The sequence below is a fragment of the Caretta caretta genome, chromosome 15 (genome assembly GCF_965140235.1).
Source record: "Caretta caretta isolate rCarCar2 chromosome 15, rCarCar1.hap1, whole genome shotgun sequence".
NCBI lineage: Eukaryota > Metazoa > Chordata > Testudines > Cheloniidae > Caretta > Caretta caretta.
The window spans coordinates 9,364,384-9,385,157 of NC_134220.1; the positions used below are offsets into that span (position 1 = coordinate 9,364,384).

General features: G+C 42.9%; 1 protein-coding gene across 2 annotated transcripts in view; it reads right to left on the reverse strand.

The window, feature by feature from the left end:
• Positions 1-20,774, reverse strand: part of TAOK3 (TAO kinase 3) — a 138,428-nt gene that overhangs the window by 18,742 nt on the left and 98,912 nt on the right. For both annotated transcript variants that reach the window (XM_048820876.2, XM_048820877.2), the window contains exons 12-14: positions 17,937-18,104; positions 13,676-13,882; positions 3,219-3,353 (exon numbers count right to left, since the gene is read on the reverse strand). In XM_048820876.2, the coding sequence (XP_048676833.1) occupies positions 3,219-3,353; positions 13,676-13,882; positions 17,937-18,104 (510 nt within the window). The remainder of the gene's footprint in view (positions 1-3,218; positions 3,354-13,675; positions 13,883-17,936; positions 18,105-20,774) is intronic.

A 20,774-nucleotide genomic window follows, 5' to 3' on the forward strand; every position in this document is an offset into this window, starting at 1 on the left:
CAAAGTCAGACCAGGGAGAGCCTGAAGGTTCAGAGATCACAGATATTGTTCCTGAATTCAACCAGCTGGGACAGCGATTCTGCAATACACCCCCCTCCCTCCCCAGAGCAGAATGCATTCTATCTACAGTGCTGTCCATCTGTCAGGCTGGGAGTTTTGAGGGAGTCTCATTGGAAGATGATTTTTCACCCGAACAAAACAACGCGTATTTACACAGATGTTCTCATCCCAAGAGATCACTACTAACATCAGAGCAGTCCATGGCCTTTATGAAATAGTCATTATTTCTCTCACAACTGCATAACTCTTCAGGGGTTGGGGGGCAGAACCCAAAGAAAGCAACTGATGGATAGCAATGGGGAGTGGCCTGGGGTGGGGGGAGCAATCAAATCTGCTCTTATTTTAGAAGATGCCAATGCCATGGGATCTAACGTCCATGTAGGGAAGACAGGATACCTTAAGATACCTTATGGAAGCAACAGAGTGAAAATCAACTAGAAGAATGGAGAACCTTTGAGATCTGAATGGCTGGTTGCAGGGATGCTAGAAATCTCCCACCTGATGCTCACTAAGTAACCAACCCCCTTCTGGCAATTCTGAGCTTTCCCTCTGTACGCGCACCCTAAAACAGATCGGAGTGAGGATGAGTTATGAATCCTCCCAACTCCACAGAATTATTAACTGCAACTGTAGTGGCATATAACCACAAAAGAGTTACATAAATGAGGTCTTTGAAACAAAGGGGGAAAAGCCACTGATATAACCGAACTGAAAGAAAACAAGTATTCCCATTATAAAGTGAAATAAAACATACACAAAAGATTGTAATACCCACACATGCAACTACATCCCCTCTACCCCCGACGGGTTTTTATGGGGAAACCGTTTTAATCTTTTCCTTTGTATTCGGATAAGGGAGGAACAACAAAACCTCCACATGAGCTGCTACTGTATGTTGCTTTCCTGTCATTCCACTTCATTCCTGGCATAAGAAAGGACAGGGAGGTGTTCTCAGATACAGACACTGGAAGCGGAAGGATGGAAGCATATGGATGAAAGAAAATCCCACGCTTCACCTAAGAAGAGAGTGGTGCTGGTTGATATACTGAATGGATTTAACCGGTAGGTATCATCAGTCTCCTATTCACTCTTGCCAGAAGACACCATGGTGCGCATGCACGGCTGCACTCATGTGAACTCCAAACCAGCCCAGCATGACCTCAAACGTACTTTGCCTCAGGAACGTGCTCCGTATAAATGACAGGAAAAAAGAAAGTTCCCTACTCAGCCTCACAACCCCTTTAACTATATGGGGATTTGGTCACGTAGGCAGACAAGCTTTAGCAAATCCAAGTATCCCGAAGACCCAGTGCACACAGTATCAGCCCCAGAGGAGGCTGCCATGAAGTGGGGTTTAGGAGTGACCTTGGGATGTAAGCTGCCCTGAGCACAGGAGTTCAATGGGCTGTCTGGACAAGGCATTTCATCTTCACATGAGCACCCTCTACTGGCTGGCAGATGGCTCTCAAAAATCCTCCATCGCCATGGGATAACTTGTTGATAGCAGAATTCACTGAAGTACTGAGGCAAAGGAATAGAACCCCTGGAGAATTACAAAGCGAAAGAAAACAGGAATTATGCCCTCTGGTGTTGGAGTTAAGGTAGTGAGGAGCCTTCTATGGCGGGTAAAAGATATCAGCCAGCAAGATGCCAGTATATATATGGGGTGTTTTTTTTTTGGCTTGTACCATGACATGTTGAGTAGTTTATCGTTTGTCCCCCGACTCCAACTTGACTGGAAAGAGGGTTTCCTACGAGTTCAGTGCAGACAATTGCTTGGCACTGTACAGTCTACAAAAACAGACAGTCCCCAGCACGAGAATATCAGAGAAAGGGTGTAGGGTATCTCAGGTCCCTGTTGGGTCAGGAATGCTGGTACGAAGACCTCTAATGCACAGGTTTCTAGGTCACCCTTTGAATTTGGGGGGGAACAATCAGAGCGTGTGTTACTCAGAAGCACACCTGGGAAAAGAAACTCACTGCCCTAGATGCAGGCCAAAAACAGGAATGGTAGTGGTCTGAATTCCACTGCTTCATTTTTGGTTTCAGCAGCACAAACAATATTAATATCCCCACTGCCCAGGCTTTAACCTAAGGTTAACACACACACACACACAGGCTGGGGTTGTGGAGGGGAATCATCAAATGGTGGTGATGGGGAAGGGGGAATCATTCAGATACACACTCAAACAAAAAGGGGGAGGGTTACCCATTGTAATTTCTGGGTTGGCCTACGATGATGTCATAATAGGCAGCAAATGCAATTGCCAGACACTGGATACTTTGTAAATCTTCCTACCCATGTGACCTCCAATGTCAGTTCGGCTGAAATATTTAATATTTCAATTTATTTTCAGTTTAGGACCCCGTTTCTTGCTTATGCCATCTCTCTCTCCCTCTCGGAAGGCTGCTGCTGCTGATTTCAGGCTATGTGTATGAGAGAGACAGAGAGATGGTGGAGGAGGCAAGGAAACTAATTCTTCCAGCACACACCCCTTTTGCTACTACAAAGCCATCTACACGATCACATTTGCAATAGTACAAATGCTGCCAGATCCTGTCAACCCCTTCTCCTCTCTTCATAAGCCCACAGGCTGCTGTAAATCCTCATTTATTGGAGCCAGGCGATGTTTATGGGTTTGAATGGGGAAAAAAATGCAGTAAATACAGTTGCTTGAAATAAATAAATCAACGAGCCATATGTAGCCAGCAATTCATCCCTGGGAGATAATGGTCTCATTTTTTAAATGATTAAATATATCAGCACTTGGATTTTTTTTTGTTCAAAAACCAAAACCTATTACCTATACACGTGCAAATAAATATATATGCATGCACACCGATTAGTCTCTTACTAGTAGTCACCACTAACAAAAGAGAGAGATGCAATACAGAAAAAATCAGAGAGGAAATCAACTTCACCCATAAATGTGTTTGATTTTACATAGGCTAGAAACACACCCAGCATGGATTTTTTTTACATTTCTCTCTCTCTCTCTCTCTCTCTCACACACACACACACACACCCCTTTCTGTGCAATATCTAGTTGCTATGCCAACAAAAAGAAAAATGGGCGAGAAGAAAATTCTTAACCCTCTTCCCAACCAAAGAGACAGAGAGGAAGACTGGGGGGGTGGGGGTGGTGGTGTTTGCTTACCAAAGATGCTGATTTGATTGTGGCAAAGCGCTCTCGGTTCCGGTAGTGGAGGGCCTGATTCTGGACTGACTGGGTAGGCCGCAGCTCAGGCCTGTGATCCCTGTGGCCCACCTCATCCCTTATAAATACATGATCCTGCAGAAATGGATAAAAACAAGGAGAAAGTCCAGCTGTGCTCTTTCCTCACCGGCTGCCTCTTTCTCACCCCTCTTTCTGCACAAGCACTGGTGTTTGAAAGGCATAGTTTAGCTCTCTGCTAGCCCCTGCAGCTCCCACAGTCCAAAATGAATAAGCAACACATTGCAGCCTTCAGTTAAGAATGTCAGCTGATCGCTAGTGGGATGCCTTCTGAATCCCTGGCAGAATTTTTTTTTTTTTAACCTCCAGAATTACATATGTGCAAAAAAATGAAGCAAAAGCACAAAGCAATGCAGAGCAATCAGACTCTTCACAAAGGTTTGCTTAAAGCGCTGCAACCAAATAATCCCTTTAAAAATGTGATTTCCATGTCTAGCCAGGAGGATGCCGTTCCCTTTTAACACAGGAGCAAGATTTTGCCTCATTCCCTTTCAAGATTTGCTTTCTCCTTAATTTGATCTTTTTGTCTGCTAGCTGCTCTGAAGAAGGATCATTCTGCCTAAATACATTGCAGGCTTGCAGAGATCAGCTTCCCTATCTTGTGCTGGGAAGACTCAGTGACCACTCAGGGATCCTGCTTTCCAGTCATGATCGTGCACAGTTCTAGCACTTTCTCTCCACAGCCTCGCAAAGGGTTTTTTTTTTTTTTTTTTTTTTTATTATTTAAAGAGACAGCTCATAGGTTTACCACAAATGGTCTTCTCTGAAATCTCTCACTCTCTAGTTGTCAAAGGCTTAAGAACTAGTGATTTTGCAGCTGAAATACCATGCATTTAAGTGTTGTAACAAAAAGCAGCATTCTGTCGATCGCTCAAAATCCATGCCCTCTCCAGACAGGCCTGTGAAAGTCCATGACGGTTGACTTGTTAAGAGAAATGGCTATAAAGGTGACTTCTAAAAGGGAAAAGTATTTGCAAACTGTGTTCCCGGGTCAGCCCAGCCATGTCCAGCGTTCACTGGACATCTTGCCAAAGAATTCCAGCTGCTGCTCTCACCAGTGCAGAGTCAAAGGACCTAGCACAGCTGGAAGCTCTGGAGCAGACAGAGTTGCCAACTCTTGTCCTTTGGTATTTTCTTAAAGCCCCAGCTCCTGAAGTCAATTACATGAGAATCTCTGTTTTCGTTAAAAAAAACAGTTTCTAGACCTTGTGGCTATAGAGTAAAGGTTGAAAACGGGACTCATAAAGGCCCTCATACCAGAAGGCAAATAAAAAGATCCACAAACTAATTTTTAAAAAAAATCTCCTGATTTTCAGAGGCCTGATTCATTATTTTTTGAACACTCGGTAAAGGCAACACTGCAGATGGCCCCTGACTTCATAGCCATCCTGTCCTCTAGACCACGGCTGAACAAGATTAGAAACCACAGTTACTGGCTGGTCTTCACTAGTATTCCCACCAGTGAGTACTACTAGTACGAAACTATGAAAAAACTCTTAGTGCAGACAAGGTGTGTCTTGACATGCTTCTTCCTTGCCTCCTAGGAGCATCTCTCTCACACAGACTTTATTTTAGAACCATATTTATCACCATTTTACCCAAATTCATGGACTTTCTATATTGTGAACAATATGTAGCAGAAAAGTAAAGGATATAGGAAATGGATATAGCCAGATGTGAACCACACACCATTTTAAGGTGCTGAGAGCCAATAGTTTTTCTTGTGTCCCCCATTTTGAGATTTTGCACTCTCCGCTACATCTCACATTTGAGCTTTGGGCAGGGTGGGAGGAATAGCCAGGGTTGTCAAGAAACAGAATTTACAATGGTCCCTGTATTTTTAGCATCTTCCCTCAAGGCAAGAGAGAAGATGCTAAACAACCTGCCACCCCTAAATCAGGTGGGGACAGGGAAGGTTTAAAAATTGGAGAGTGGGCAAAAAGAGAAAGATTAATAAAAGGAAGTCTCTTCTAGAAATGGAAAGTCTGTGGACTGTTAGAAAAATTTTATTTTATTTTGTATTTTTGTCACCCTGATGCTGGACATTTTGTAGGCTTCCGATTACTTTTAACAGAGGCAAACACTCCGTAAGGTTAGAGAGCAGCCATGTTTGAAACTAGTCTGAATTTTAGCTTTCAGCTGTGTGTGCATTAGAGAGGGAGGAGGGTCTAAAATGTATATACATACCTGAATGAAGCTAAAGCTTAGATCCCAGTCTTTACTGAAATATCACGATTAAATATTTAAATTTCAAGAATATTTTTCAGCTAATTAGGTTCTTGTGGGTCTATTGGGGAAATATCAATCTATGAAGCTTTGTAGGATCAGAATGTTCTGGGTGATCAGGGGCTCTGTAAAAGACATTATTGATAGGATAGGCAACAGTGTTCCAAGCAGATGGATGAGCCACTAAAAATAAATCTTCTGGAATCCTAGTATGGAACATTTTTAGAAGTAGATTACGGAGGACTTCTGGAGTTCTCTACACTGCAATGACCAACCTAGGAAAGAGGGACAAGAGTGAGTGGCTGGGGGTGAAACCTCCTTTCCATTTTCCACAAGACAGCCTGAAATGATGCCTTCTCTTTGACACTGTTTCATTAGTTTTAATTTTCCTCCATACAAAATAGGCGGGTGAGACCCCTTGGATTCTCTAAGGGGTTGAGTATCAAGGGTGTGTCCTCACATCTTCATGTGCAACTTCCATTGACTTATGTGCAGCAGCATCTCAGGGCAGCCCAGAGAACAGTCTGCAAGAGGTGAACAACAAAATCTTTCAACAGGGCCTTTTTTGGATGTAGTTGAGGTACGTGGCAGTTAATTTGTAATCAAGCACACAAAAAGAATGGAAAATGTAATGGCTGGAGAACCTGGTGTAGACAAAAGCCCAATGACTGTCCTTGGAATCCCTGAGTCAGGGTTCGGGTCTTCTGCCTCATGCAAAATCTCCAGCAACCCTGGGTAAGCTAACAGGGCAACACACACAGAGAAATTTATCAGGTTGGCCAGAAAAAATATACATCCAATCTTTATAGCTGTCAAGACCAATGGGTGACATTTTTGTAGCAGTGACAGCTAGCACCAAATAGGTAAAAGGAGTTAAGACAAATGAGACATGAGGACCCCATTCTCCCTCTGCCAGTGAAGCATACACTGGGCGGTGAAGCCAACAGCTCCTGAGAGAGAGGTCTAGCTACAAGCACAAAGAATGGGTGTCTGTAGGTTCCATCTATTGCTTCCTTTCTGACAATAGCCTGAGCAACATCTATGAGTTTTCAGCAGACATGGGTCCAATCTGGAACCTGGTTCCAAGCCCCGTTGTATGGGTCTTTGAAGATGTTAGGAGCCAAACTTGGCATCTCAGGCCAACCTCTACAATCAGACCATTGGATCCAAACTCTCCAAAGTTTGGGCAAGTTTGGATCTGGGTCTATCCAGGCCTAAATATTGTTGACTTGGACAGCATAAGGCACATAACTGGGTTCAAACAGGCTCTATCTAGCTATTTATACGGTTCCCATCACCATAGCATCTGCACACCTTATACGCAATGACGACTATTCACGCAGCACACCTGTGAGGCAGTAAGGTACTATCGTCCCCACTTTATAGATTGGAACCTGAAGCACTGAGAGGTGAAGTGACTTGCCCAAGGTCCCACAGGCAGCATAAGGAACTGAATGCCAATCTCCAGAGTCCCAGTCCAGAGCTATCAACCCAAGATCATCCTTCCTCCTCTCTGCTCATTGAAAAACGATCTTTAAAAGCTAACCCACTACACTAGCGCAACATTCTAAGGACATCTCCATATTCACAGCACTCAGATTACTGAGTGTATTGTGCTAATAATATCCCCCCCAAATGCTCTGATCACAAAGTCTGATCAAGTTTTTTCCTGACCACACGCATGAGAATTAGCTTAATTGGGTTTGTTTTTGTTTTTTTTAATAAACTGACCCATGCCCAAGAGCATTAGTCACAGCTGCATGGACCAGGACACACTTTTGAAACAACCTTCGCACACATGCTCAAAATATCTGCAGAGCAGAAGCCAGCAACAGCTGGGGATGAGCAAGTTATAAACAAGGGTGAACTCAACATATTAAGTATATATGGTTTGAGCCTGTTCACATTGAAGTCAATGAGAATTTTGCCTTGGATTTTGATGGGAACATGAGCAGACCCACAGCTTGCCTTAAGTGTTTCAGTACATAAAATCATTGTTGCCCATGCAATTCTGTGAAAGGTGAAGCAGATATATTTAAGTGCAAAGAATCTAGGCAACACAACATTAGAGAAAAGTCTCCATGATCTTAGCTAAGACATTTGATTGGAGAAATTCATATACGTAGAAAAACTGCATCAACACTGATCACATTTGATCAGCAAGAAGCTAAATTCCCAAGCTTTCCTTTGCAAAAGAGCATTCACTGACATTTTGTATCTTGAGTGAGGCTAGGGGAAACAAGCAGTTGCACAGCAAGCAAATTCCCCTCAAACAGTTCAAGAGGACAGATACTACCTGGACAACAGCATCCCATAGACCCGGAGAACTGCCAGCCTTCTAGACACAAATAGGAAAGGGAGTGTTACTGAACTAACCAGGCTTAGGACCCTAAAGGGAACGTACAACAGAACTGTGATAACCTCCTCCATTTCCCAGAATTCAAAGGGGGAAGGAATAACACAATGAACCCCACCCCATTCAGTTGAGCACAACACATTGGATGCATCAACAACCTGCAAGTAGGGTCACAGTTCAACAAGGTTCAGAGGAACAGCCGTGTTAGTCTGTATTCGCAAAAAGAAAAGGAGGACTTGTGGCACCTTAGAGACTAACCAATTTATTTGAGCATGAGCTTTCGTGAGCTACAGCTCACTTCATCGTTGATACCAATGCTTGGAATCATTCAAGGCTGGTGGGCAAGTAACGACATCTTACGCTCCACACGCAGCCAGAGCCTCCAAAAGTCCCCACTCATCCTTCCCAACCAGAAGGAAAATCCCGGAGATCTTACTCGTTCTCCAGGGGTAAATCAGAAACCTCAGCCTGTAGGGCAACATACCCCTATATATCCATCCACTCTACATACACCGGCTGTGCACCCAGTATCCCCCCTCATCACTGGACCCAGCCAGGATGCCACACACACATCATGGAGCATATTTTGTTGTCATTTGTAGGTAATGATTTGGAAAGTTGCAACAGGTAGGTGGACAATGGGCAGAGAAAAGAGGAGTTGATTTGGTTTGTGGGGCTTAACGATGAATGTTCTCCTTTCAGATCTCGTTTTAAAAATGTTTTATACAAATGGGTATTTACAAGCTGACATCCTAAAGGTTTCACCAGACAAATAATATTATGAAGAAACACTAAGTGCTTAATGTTGGTAGCAGCACACCACTAGCAGCTCTTCACTGTGGTTGAACAAAACAACAATGTGGAATGTGATACTTAAAAAAAACAACCCCCCCGCCCCCCAAAGACTACACCTTTATTTGCAGTAAAAATGCTGTTCTCATTACACCCAATCTAGCTGAACTATTGTGATGTAATCTCCCAAGGAAGTGCTCCAAATCCTGTCTCTTGGCATATTTAGCTAGGACAATGTCTACCAAGACACTATAAGACACACGACTGCAGGGTCAGTTTGATGGCGTGGTTGACAATAAGTCATCTATTATGTGTGTAAGCCAAAAAGGAAGGGCGCGGATATGCTGCTGAACAGCACCCTGGTAAATATTAATGTACCAAAAATTTCCCCTTGCTGCTAATGCCGAAAGGGAACACACCATATGCTCTGTCTGGCTATGAAGAGTTACTGCCACAGGCAACATGTTTTATGCTGAAAGTGGCATTTGGAACGTCGTCATGCTTCCTGATGCCATTACTGCAATGGGTTTCAGTGCTTTATGTTTATGATGGCGCCAGCATCTATTCCTCCCTATAAAATAAAGGCAACTGTAACTGCTGATTAAACCCTAAGGCGGCAATTCTCAAATGCCATCCCTAGCTAGCATTATTCAGAAGTCCAAACGAGTAGAAGAGAGCATCTCTGGAGTACCATGCAAATGGTTATGTAGGATGGACAAATCAAACCTGACCAACACTTCGCATTTCTAATGCACACAGCAAAATAGTATCTGGATGCCATAAGGAAGGAAACAACATTCTGTCCTCCAAGCTCCCACTGATGGTATTTGGGCTTTGTTGTTCCTGGGTCATGTGGCTTTAGAAGCATAGAGCGAATTCAGAGTGCAACTGGCACAATTTCTGCCCCCTTCAAGATACAACTGTTTGGTCTGCACTAGAGAGGTCACTTTGCCTGCAATTCGTAACTTGAGTGAGTGACTGAATCCACTTCCAAAGGGAGATGACCAGGGGAATGTAGATCCAAAAGTAACATGATCTTCGGCTAGAGAAGTAGTTACCCAATGCTCTCTCTAAAGAGAGGTTGATCCACGTTTCCGCTAGTAAATTAGTGAGATGCCTCTCCATTACACTAGCCAGATTAACACAGCATACAGAGAGGCAAACACTTGGACAGTCACCCTGGGAAGGAAAGCTCCCAGGTAGCTTGTGGGAGCTGGATGGAGACATGACAGACATCTGGGCTTCTTTTAAGAAATGTGGTGTTGGTCACTAGACCAGCAGACTGGTCCCTCAGGAGGTCCTACAGCTGCAATGTGATTCAGGAAAGGGAGGCTGTGGAAAGCGTGCAGCTGCCTGCCACTCTAGCCCATTTATGTGTCATTGGCTCTGTTGGTACCAGCTGTGACAACTGGCTCAGCGTTGATATGAAGAACTACCCACCCTGTCTCGAGAGAGGCAGCCTTCCCCTACACTCCCATCTACAAACTCAGTCTTGCTCTGCTGGACTTTTAACAGATGAGCTCAAGTGGCCTTTATTCTAAACATAAGCATAGATGCTACTGACAGCCAAGGGCTTTAATTCTCCATCAGAGATTATGTCCCTAGGAAGGGCTTGGGACACACCTTCTCCCTGCAGAGCTTAATTATGTTCACAAATGTTATATGGCGTGAGTGAATTACCCACAAGTACCAAGAGTTACTATAACCAGAGCAGCTAGATGAGAAACACAAGGTCATTTCATTTATTTTTGGCCAGAAAGCATGCTCCATTTCTTCATTTTAAAAAATCTACGACTGTCTAATAGAGGTGAAAATGCCAGTGCAAGGCGTTTGGCCTGCTTCTTATGCTTCACTTAGAATTCAAAATAGCTAGTAACAACTGTGAGGCTTAGAATCTTTGCCAGGGGCACTCAAACTTTGCTCAACCAAGAACTTCATTGGTGTCTTGTCAAGAACCCAAGGCCTGCCTCTAATTTACATAAAATGGAATCAGTTGCAGCTCCTATCCAGACTGGCCTCTCAGATCAGGAAGGAGAACTGCATGATGGGACCTGTAGTTTTCATGACACCACTAAATTATTATAAACTTTTAAGTGGAATGTGTGTGAGAAGAGATTGATAGGTTTATAATATTTTAAGATGGATTTATTTAAAACATTAGCATCCTTATGTAATTTTGCTAGCTTGTGATGTTTTAATAGCTTTCAGATACATAAGATGGCATTATTATTAATAATCATTTACAGAGCATCAAAAATGCACATGGCACTTGTTTTATTTTGATAAGGGTCAAATCCATTGCGTGAAAGCATGTGAGTTAAGTGAGACTAGATGATGGCCAGATCAAGCTCAGAGACTTATTTTAAATCAGTATTTCTTTCTTTTGCTTTAGAAGTTGGTTAAACTGAAGATGAAGACTTCATTTTAACTGGACCTGAGCTCATCATGACTTGTGAGTGGTTAAGGCTCCTGAGTGACACTAACAACCTATTGTTCCCATGGTACTTTTTCAACAGCCAGTAGAAACACAAGTTGGTGTGGAATACTTTAGAGCACAGATTATACAGAGACATGATTAATATGGGCACTAAGCTAACAGGAAGTCTCAAACTTTCACTAGCAAACTTTTCAAAAGGAGGAAACTTTAAGAAACTAAAATGTCTATCTTCAAATACTGTAAATACACACGTATAAAGCCTATTTTAATTTAATTTCTATGTTTTAACCTCTGCAGTTAGCTTTTATTAGCAGGCATGTGCATTTATAACAAAATATAGCTAGATGTGAGAATTGCTATCACCAAACTAATAAAATACTGGTAAAATACATATAAAATATAACTTTAATGTAATATGTTGTACTGCATACCTATATATATATACACTCTGCATTTTCCTGTATACGCAGATATGGTAGAAGACAATAAAAAGTTAACATTTGCCAGATGTTACCAGAGATCTATCATATTGTAAGTATAGGGGGAGAACAGTGATTTTCTCAGAATATGTGCTGTGGTAACTGATGGCAAATGTTGATTTTTTAATGATAACCACTATACAAAAAGGACAATTAGCCTAAGAACACTTATATTTTCAGTGATCTACAAGTGGGCAAGAGTGCCTTAAATCACAAATATGAATGAGTGCCCAGGCCTCCTCCTTCACTTGTAAAGCTCTGAGAAAAGAAACACGCTCAGCTAGTTGGTGTCTCAGATGTTAATTTCATAGAGTGGGAGTGATGTGTACATGCAGAGTGCAACAATGAATTTATGCAAGAATATTCTCCCGGCCAACAAATATACCCATCATATCCACGTCACCAGTAATATACATGTCTTCAGTCATGAGCACTGCATCAACACTGCATGTAAGCCAAGAGGTATAGTGGGAATTTTCAAAAGGTCTAAGGAGTTAGGCACCAAATTCTCATTGGCATTACTTGAGATGGAAGATACTCCGCACCGGACATTGACAGCTGTACACAAATCCTGAAAAACTAGACCATAACCCTACCTATCATCCTGTATTTATACACAGGAATATGAAACTTTATTCTTAAAATGAAGAGCTACTCCATTCCTATAAAATAAATGCAATTCGTGTCTGATAGGAGCTGCACACGTTTTATTTTCATGAGCTGTAGTGACATTTACAAGCCAGTAAAATCATTGTAACTTATGAAAACAAACATCCACATCATCCCCCCTCAAAGTGTATCTTGTATATCTTGGCAATACATACAAATGCATAACAAGAAAGAATAAAAATATTTAATTTCTGAAACCTACATAGAATGAAAGCTCCAGCTACGACCAGGGACAGCATAAAGCCTCTGGAGCATCTTCTTCCCTCCATTAGGGGGAATATGTGAACTGGTGTTTCACACTTAACCTTTTTTAAGGAAACAGCGGTGAACGCTGAAGGTGGGGTTTCCAGCATATTTGAGAAGGTAAATCTGGGAGTACCCTTTAGCTTAGAACTAAATTATGTTACTTCCCTATCAGTACCTTTATAAATATACATTATAATTTATTGCTTGAAGGTCCAACTGAGTGCACACGAGAAAAGTCTTAAATTGCAGGTGCTGTCATTTTCAATGACAAACTGCAGTTTTATTTTTTTAGACAAGCTTGTTTAGAAGAATAAGCATTTAAATGGTTAAAACTAGGCTTTGCTGTTATCGTGCCAGTGAGAAATTCCCCCTTCTACTGTAGCACTGTACTGTGGGATGTTAGCTTCTCTAGCTGCAGAACATCCCCATATATACTTTTACACTCTTTGTACACACAGTTACAGCAACCACCTCGATTGTACTGTCCATCATTTGCGGACACTACCAGGGGTATGGAAAAGTTAACTCTGAATGGCAAGTGCAGGGTTAGCGCCTGGCCTGTATCCAGATGACTTCACCTCTGTAGCTGCCACTCTAATAAGCAGAGCAGATAATCCGTGAAAGAGACAATGAAAGAGCAGGACGGAGTGGAATTTTGCTTCAAAACTTACCTCGCAGGAGTGCTTCAGTGTGCTAAGCTCCCGTCCAGAGGGAGGAGCCAAGTACAACTCAGACTTTGGTCACAGACCATGACTGCTAAGTGGTACCTTAGTAGATGCAGCCACTTCAACCCACAACACACAATGTGGCACGACTGCTCAGAGGAGAATGAGGATCGGAAGCCTAAGAGGTGCTGGAGGCAAGGATGAAGGGGCCCACGCAGAGCTGGGTGAGGAAGCATGCAGGGAACCTACCTGCTCGACGGCTGGCTTTCGACAGTGCCGTCACAGCAACAGCTTTTTACGATTATTTTCAAAGATCATTTAATTGCTAAAGCCAGAAGAGAAACACCACAAAGAGCTCGATCCCACCGGAGTCTGCTGAGCCTCCTGCTCTCGCAGCAGGTTAGCGAGGGCACTCACTACACGCTGCTGGGTTGGGCCTTAAGGAACCTGAACCCACCTGAGGGACAGAAGCGGCTGCCTGAAGCTGCAAAGAGCCCTGGAGAACATACCTTCTTGTGCACCACGGAGGACGTGGAATTAATCGTGCTCTCGTCGTCATGCATCATGACCAGTTCAGGGCTGCTCTCATCCATGACTTCCTGCATGCTGTTCACACTGCTGCTCTGACTGCCTGTGCTCACAGACATACTTGGGATGGAATGGTTGCTGCCCAGACTGTCCATCTTCCGATTCAGGTTTGATCCATGCTCACTGTCCTGCAAAACAAGGGGCACCAGAGTTACAAACACTGCAGGAGATGAACTGCCTCGTGCATATTCCTGCAGTGCCCAACATTGCTCTGCAAGCCTGCAGAGTTACAGGATCTCTGCTGCTCTTTTCCAGCACCTAAATTCCTTGTTGTTCGCATCCTAAAGGCCAAACCAGACATCACCCTAAGGTTACAGAGGCTCTCAGTCAGTTTTCTCTTCTGTGCTCTGCTGCCATAGCATCTCAGGCTGCAAGCCAGTTTTCTCTCAAACTAAGCCAGACACAATTAGCATTTGACTGGGAACCTCCCAGGGGACATCGAGGTGCTGCTGTAAGTCGTGCCAGTGATAGAGAAAGGGGCTCTCTTCCCTCAGAGTCTGTACTGAAACAATGCTCCAGCCTCTACTAGCGGAGGTGCTGTGTATTGGAGATGTAAAAACTGGGGTCCCGACTGTTTGTGATCCCTTAGGAATCCCAAGGCACTTTTCCCAGGAGCAGGGCTTTTAACCTTGATGTCCGGGCCAAACAGAAATCACATTCTGTCAATGTAAATGACGCTTGTAGTTTCTATTAAGATACATCGAGTATCCTAAGCGCTTATGCAGGAGCTGCATACTTTTAAACAGCTAAGTTGCTCTGCAGAAGAGGCTGCACTACAATGGGTGAAAGCATTACATTTAATTACATGATCTCACAATTATTTCTCAAACACCACGATAAAACATGCCCTTTTTTCTACAAACTTAAATGCACAAAAGTAGCATCTTGCAATATTTTTCCTTCGCATGTGCTTGCACCAGTTGGGTAATCATAGTGGGCTAGTCTGACCTGTACTGGCTTACAGAGAAGAGAAGTTATATTAAGCGATCTAAGTCAAAGGGTTATCACCAGAGGAGGTGCCGCTGGCAGGTAATTCTCTATAACGGCCTTGGGGCTCCAGAATGCCCTCCAATCTCTAGTCCACAATAGCCCTGATTGCCAAAATTCAGTGCGTACTGCAGGGCAATCTTGGTCGGGCCTTTGAAGAGAGCTGGGGAGAGAGACTTTATTAGCCAAGGACTAGGCTGTTATCTGTAGTAAGAGCTGCTGTTTGGTAGAAGGGCTTGCTGACTAAAATTTGTATTTAGTTTTGTAATGTTAAGTAATTGGCAGAGCTCTCAGTTTGTGTACGGGTGCTTTTGGATTATACTAAACCAAATTAAAACATCCCATGACAGTGATACACACATACAAGAAAGAACAATTGTACACCAAGCTACACATATGTAGCGAAAGCTGCAGAAGAAACCACATATTATACTGCAACATTTGAGAAACAGTCCATGAGTATGAAATTAAAGAATGCATATGCACAAAGGACAGTGTTGAGGCTGCACATACAACCTGAACTTTCTTCACTTCCTGGCCTGAGTGCCTAAACATGCAACTGTAGCTTTCTCCTGATAGGTTTTGATGGGAGTTCCTTTAGAAAAAAGTTTCAAAGCTCCAAAATGTGGAACTCATTGGATATATACCCAGCGATGTTCACAATAGGGAACACATCTCCTGCACTCCCTAGGAAGCCTACTGGAGGGAACCCTTCCCTCCCTCCCCATCCAGGGTGGGCTTTAGGAGCTAGGCAGCTTTTGCGAACAAGATGAGCAGTGACTGAGGCCAGAGCTTCATTCATTGTGCACCCTCGCTAACGTCCTGTACTGCTAAGTTAGCCATGCATACATGTGCGACATGGCCTCCCTTAGCGACACACTGACAAGCTTAGTGAGAAAACTCAGTGCAACATGTGCTGTGGATTGTAACTCAGTGATATCAAAACCAAATTCTATTGGAATACTCCAAGGCACTTCTTGGTGATGGCTATTATCTTGATACATTTCAGCACTCTAACCCCAGCGCTAGAGCTATTAAACATTAAAATGGGGAAAGTATTCCCCTTCCCCTCTACTTGCTGTCCTTGAAATGATTTTGTTCAGACTTTCCCCGGGGGAAGAAGAGGAGGAGGAAGAGAACACTCCTGGGCAGAGACACAGCCTGGGAATTTCAGTCTGAAAGTGTTGGAAAATTCAGAGTGACTGACAACAGGGGAAATTCCTGCACAGCTCTACCTATCTGCTGCTCCCACTGTATAGTTACCAATCTCCTTCAAAGCAGACAGCCATGGCTCCTCCAACTGGAAGTACAGGCAGGTGTTTCTTCAAAAGTGCTATCAGTGCCATTCTGTATCTCAGCATGGACGCCCCCTCCTCCAAGCCTTTTCGTCCTCCCAAAATAGCACAACTGATCTACATAGGCCCAACAAATTAGCCCCAGCATGCTGAACTTTGGCCTCCCCGCTTCACATCTGCCTGCTGCATTGCTGGAAAAGGATACATGCAGTCAAGGCCACACAATGCCAATGGGCTCAATGGAAAAAGGTTTTTATGCACCAAACCATTAGATATTAGTTTATCCAAATGTGCCCATATCAAGTGACATTAAATAATTTTCCTTTAATATCATTGACAAATCACTGGTTTCCTTCTCTACAGCACAGTTAGTGTCAATTACTGCACACTGATTAATTGGGCTGTTTACAGCTGACGGTTTGAACGGAATCAGATTTTAATTTTATGCCTGGCTTGGCGTACCAAACAGTGGTTTTCATTTTTAGCATTAAAGAACTTTTTAAAAAAAGCATCTCTGCTTATCTGATTTCATTTTCAGTTCGTGAGAGGCCAATTAATTGATAGAAATGTCTCAGCAATTAGAAAAACTTTGCGATGGTGATATCAAACTGGCTTGCCTTTATGTAGAAAATAAGCATCTAGGCCACCAGTCACTGAAGGTAAAGCACATCGTTTTTGAAAGCTCATTCATCTGTACCCTTCACAAGCCCCAGCTGTACATTTCAAGCCACTGAGTGAGACTATGTCTTGGTGGAACTCACTTCCCAGGAAGGGGTGGCTTTCATGTCCCTCAGCTCTCCTTTACTTTCCCTGTGGGTTTCCCAGTTTAATCTCTTCATCCCTAAAAAGAGCTCTCCATAGCAGCTACTCTCTTTGTCAGATGATCAAAACCCATTACTGATGCTCTTTAAATCAGCTGGTGAGATCACTACTGAGTGAGGTCAGCTGGTCTCCTCTTCCACCACTAAGTGCCCATATCAAGCTCTTGGCATCCTTTACAGGATTTAAAACCACACCACTAAAATCTCATTAAACCTGCTGTCCACACAATTATTATTAAATCCAGCTCAATAACAATTATATCATGCCAATAAAATAACCCCATGCCACCCTGATCTCATTCCCTCCACAGGTGAGCTTTGTAGTGTGCCTGAAAGAGCAACAAATCCAGATTCTGGCAGTCTTAGGATGCGGGACAGACACAGTCTAAAGGCAGAATTTCCTCATGTTAAGGACGACAGTGACTTAGATGTATATATTTAATTCCTCACAGAGTTTTCTTGGCATCCATTTGTGAAGTGTGCACACAAACAAATTCTGTTAGGACCCCACTTTGGACTTAAAAATCTTGTGTCCCTGAGATCGGGGGTGGAGGTCTAACAGCATGTAGCAAGGTAAGAGGCCAAGTTGTAAGAGAATGCCTGAACAAACCTGCCCCACAACTGCAGTTTATGGGACTTAGGAAAATTTACTTCCCTCGTTCTAAGTATCTCCGAATCCCTGTTTGGCAAGACAGCTTCATTGCTCCACATTAAAACCTTGCCCATTCCCGCCCTGACCTGGCCTGTGAAGCCACGAACTTCTCATTCAAAATCCTCCTTAAGAGGAGTTTCTTCTGCGGAGCTCACAAGAAAAAAGTTGTTCCTTTGAAAGAAGACCAAAACAAAGCTTTCAAGTCACCAGCACGTGCATATACCTAACCTAATCTGAGAAACTGCCTTCTCTTGGGGCTGTCACCCATATCTGTCCTCACTCCATCTCTGCTGAACCGCAAGGCACACTAACAATTTACAGCCACATGGTGCGTGCTCCTTGGGGCAACAATCACAACATTCCACTTGCCCTGGAAAGCGCCCAGTCAGCTTTCGGATGCTGTCGATGTAATTACAAACAACAGTACCTCCTCCTCCTCCAGAGACTCCGTCAGCGGCCCGTTCCGCGCCTCCTGGAAAAGGATTTTCTTCATTTTCCGGTACTGAAGGTTATCCAGCTCGCGTACAGCATCTTTCGTCCTTTGTATTAGGTCAATTAGGACCCGGGGCGGCCGGTCTCGGCGAACAAAGTCATGCTGATTTTGAGATGAGAGAAGATATGTGGCCTCAGACACAGCACCATATGCGTTTTACGAGACAACATGAGCCATTGTAATTATTACATTAAAAGTCACCTGATATGGACATTTCTTCCCCCATCCTCAACACCATTAGGTACCAAAGCTCCCAAAATTCATTTAGCGCTGATTAGATGCACCGTACCTCAGCCACATCAACATAAGTGAGCAAGCTAGCCATGCGGCAGCCTGACATACAGCATTCAAATGAAATGCTTCATTCAACGCTTATAAAAATCGGCAGGAGTGCAGGACTCTGCCATGCAAAGGATATGGAGAAATATGGTCACTGCTCTACTTGACAAATCAGAGATCAACTCAGAGTGGGGGGGCTAGTGGGTAGGGCACTAGACTATATGCCAGGAGACCTGGGGTCTATTCCCACTCTGCCACTGACCTGCTAGGTGACCCTGGGCAAGTCACTTCACCCCTCTCTGCCCATTTTCCCCTCCCAGCTTTTGGTCTGCCTTGCTTGTTTAAACTATGTGCTCTTTGGGGCAGGGTCTGTCCTGTGCTTAGCACAACAGGGCCTAAATCTTGGGTGGGGCCACTGAGATACTGTCATACAAACAGTAACTGATCTGTTCCCTCCCTGTGTACATACACACAGACACACTCACTCCTCTTTCCCTCTCTTACACACACACACACACACACACACACACACACACACACTCACTAACTAGGTAATCCAAGGAGCAACATAATCAAATTTAAACAGCAGCCAAATTGCAGATTATATACAGTTTAAGTAAAGATGAATATATTAGGTACATAAATAAGTAGATACTCAAGGAGGAAGGAATTCTTACTCCTGTGACTGGAGACTTCCTGCCTACACCTCATGCAAAGATTTATCCTCTAGACCTTTCAGATTCATAAATAGGAATAATGGGAGGACTAAGGGTTTTACTGTGCTCCCAGTAAGTCAAATCAGTGGGAATAGAATCAGGTCTTTACATAGATCCCGGTTCAGAAAAGAACGTCAACACATGGCAGAGTTCATCCCTACTTAGGATAGCACTTAAAACGCATCTTTGAATGTGCTCCCTCCCGCACATAGTCAATAGGGACCATTGATAGAATTTGTGGCTAGCAGCCTTTTGATTGAAACGAAACATTCTGGATGGGTATTCATTTGCCAATATTCTGCACATCCTCCTTACATTAGCCTATGTTGCTTGTAGGCAACACAGTAGGATACATTTTTAAAGTGTTCTAAAGAGCAAGTGTATCCTATATATTTCTTCAGGCAAGGACAATGAAGCAAAGGGAAAAGATTCTGTCACCTGTAACCAGAAGGCCTGATGCAGCAAACACTCACTACTGGGACAGTGCAAAGTATTTTGAAGAGCCCTGTTGACTTCCATGGAACTAGTCACAGTAATAAGAACTACCCTGGGTTCATGATCTGGCCCATATTTGTTCTATTTGCAATATAAATCAAATCGTTACAAGAAATGACGCCAGGCAACATGATATGTGAAGATGAAGCACTCCTCAAGAGAGGAGTCTCATATCCATAAGGGCCATGAGGATCAAATTAACTTGTGTTAATGATCTGTAAACAGATGTATGCCAAAGGCTTATTTTTTAAATTTTTAAATAAATTACAGCTATTGTGCATTTGAGTTTTATTAAAAAAGATGCCCATTCATTTCAGTATCGAAGTGTCTTTTATTATAACTCAAGTTTTGACAGTCATTTCACAGGGAAGAAAACTGAATAATTTCTGTTCCTTTATATGCAGACACTCCAATTTAAGTTTTTTAAAATAATGTAAACACTGGCAAATGAATGAAGTCAACTTGCAGCTAATTGTGGGTGGAGATAAAATTACCATTTTCATCTCACTGTAGAGAATTTTTAAAATAGAAAAAAATGCATTTCAAACCATGTTACTGATTCTGGAAGTGTCAACATTAATCCACGCCAAATGCGCCCGTTCAGCCAAGTACTCAAACACGTGGTTAATTTTAAGCTTATATGAGTAGTCCCAGTGCAATATATGGGACTAATTGAATGCTTAAAGTTAAGCTGGTGTTTTAATACCTTATTGAATCAGGGCCCGAGTTAGACTGCAAGGTACATGCATAAAATGGAAGAGTAAGAAGTCATCCTTATCTAAATTATGATTATCTGTATTATAGTAGTATCTATAAACCCCCAAAAAGATCAAGACCCCACTGAGCCTGGCTCTGCACTCACACATATTAAGAGAGAGTCCTCGCCCCAAAGAGTTACAATCTAAATATAGACATGACAGCTTAAGGGTGGTAAGGGAAATAGAGGCAAAGAGGGGAAAGTGAGTTGCCCAAGGTGACACAGCAAGTCAGTGGCAGAGTCAGGAATAGACTCCTCATCTCCAAGTAACAAATGGTGAAAATCAAGCTAGATTTTAAAATTCCTTCCAGTTTAAAAAAAAAATCTAAGGTGACATATATGGTTATTTGTTTTGGTTTTTAAACTACACTTTAAAATTTAACTGTCCCTTTAACAAAGCTCATACCATATATTGAGCTGACATTGCATTCATCCTCAGAAGCATTTAATTCAACAATCACTTAGTACACTCCCCATAGAAAAATACCACCACAAACATAACCCTACATCCCTTCTTATGTAAAA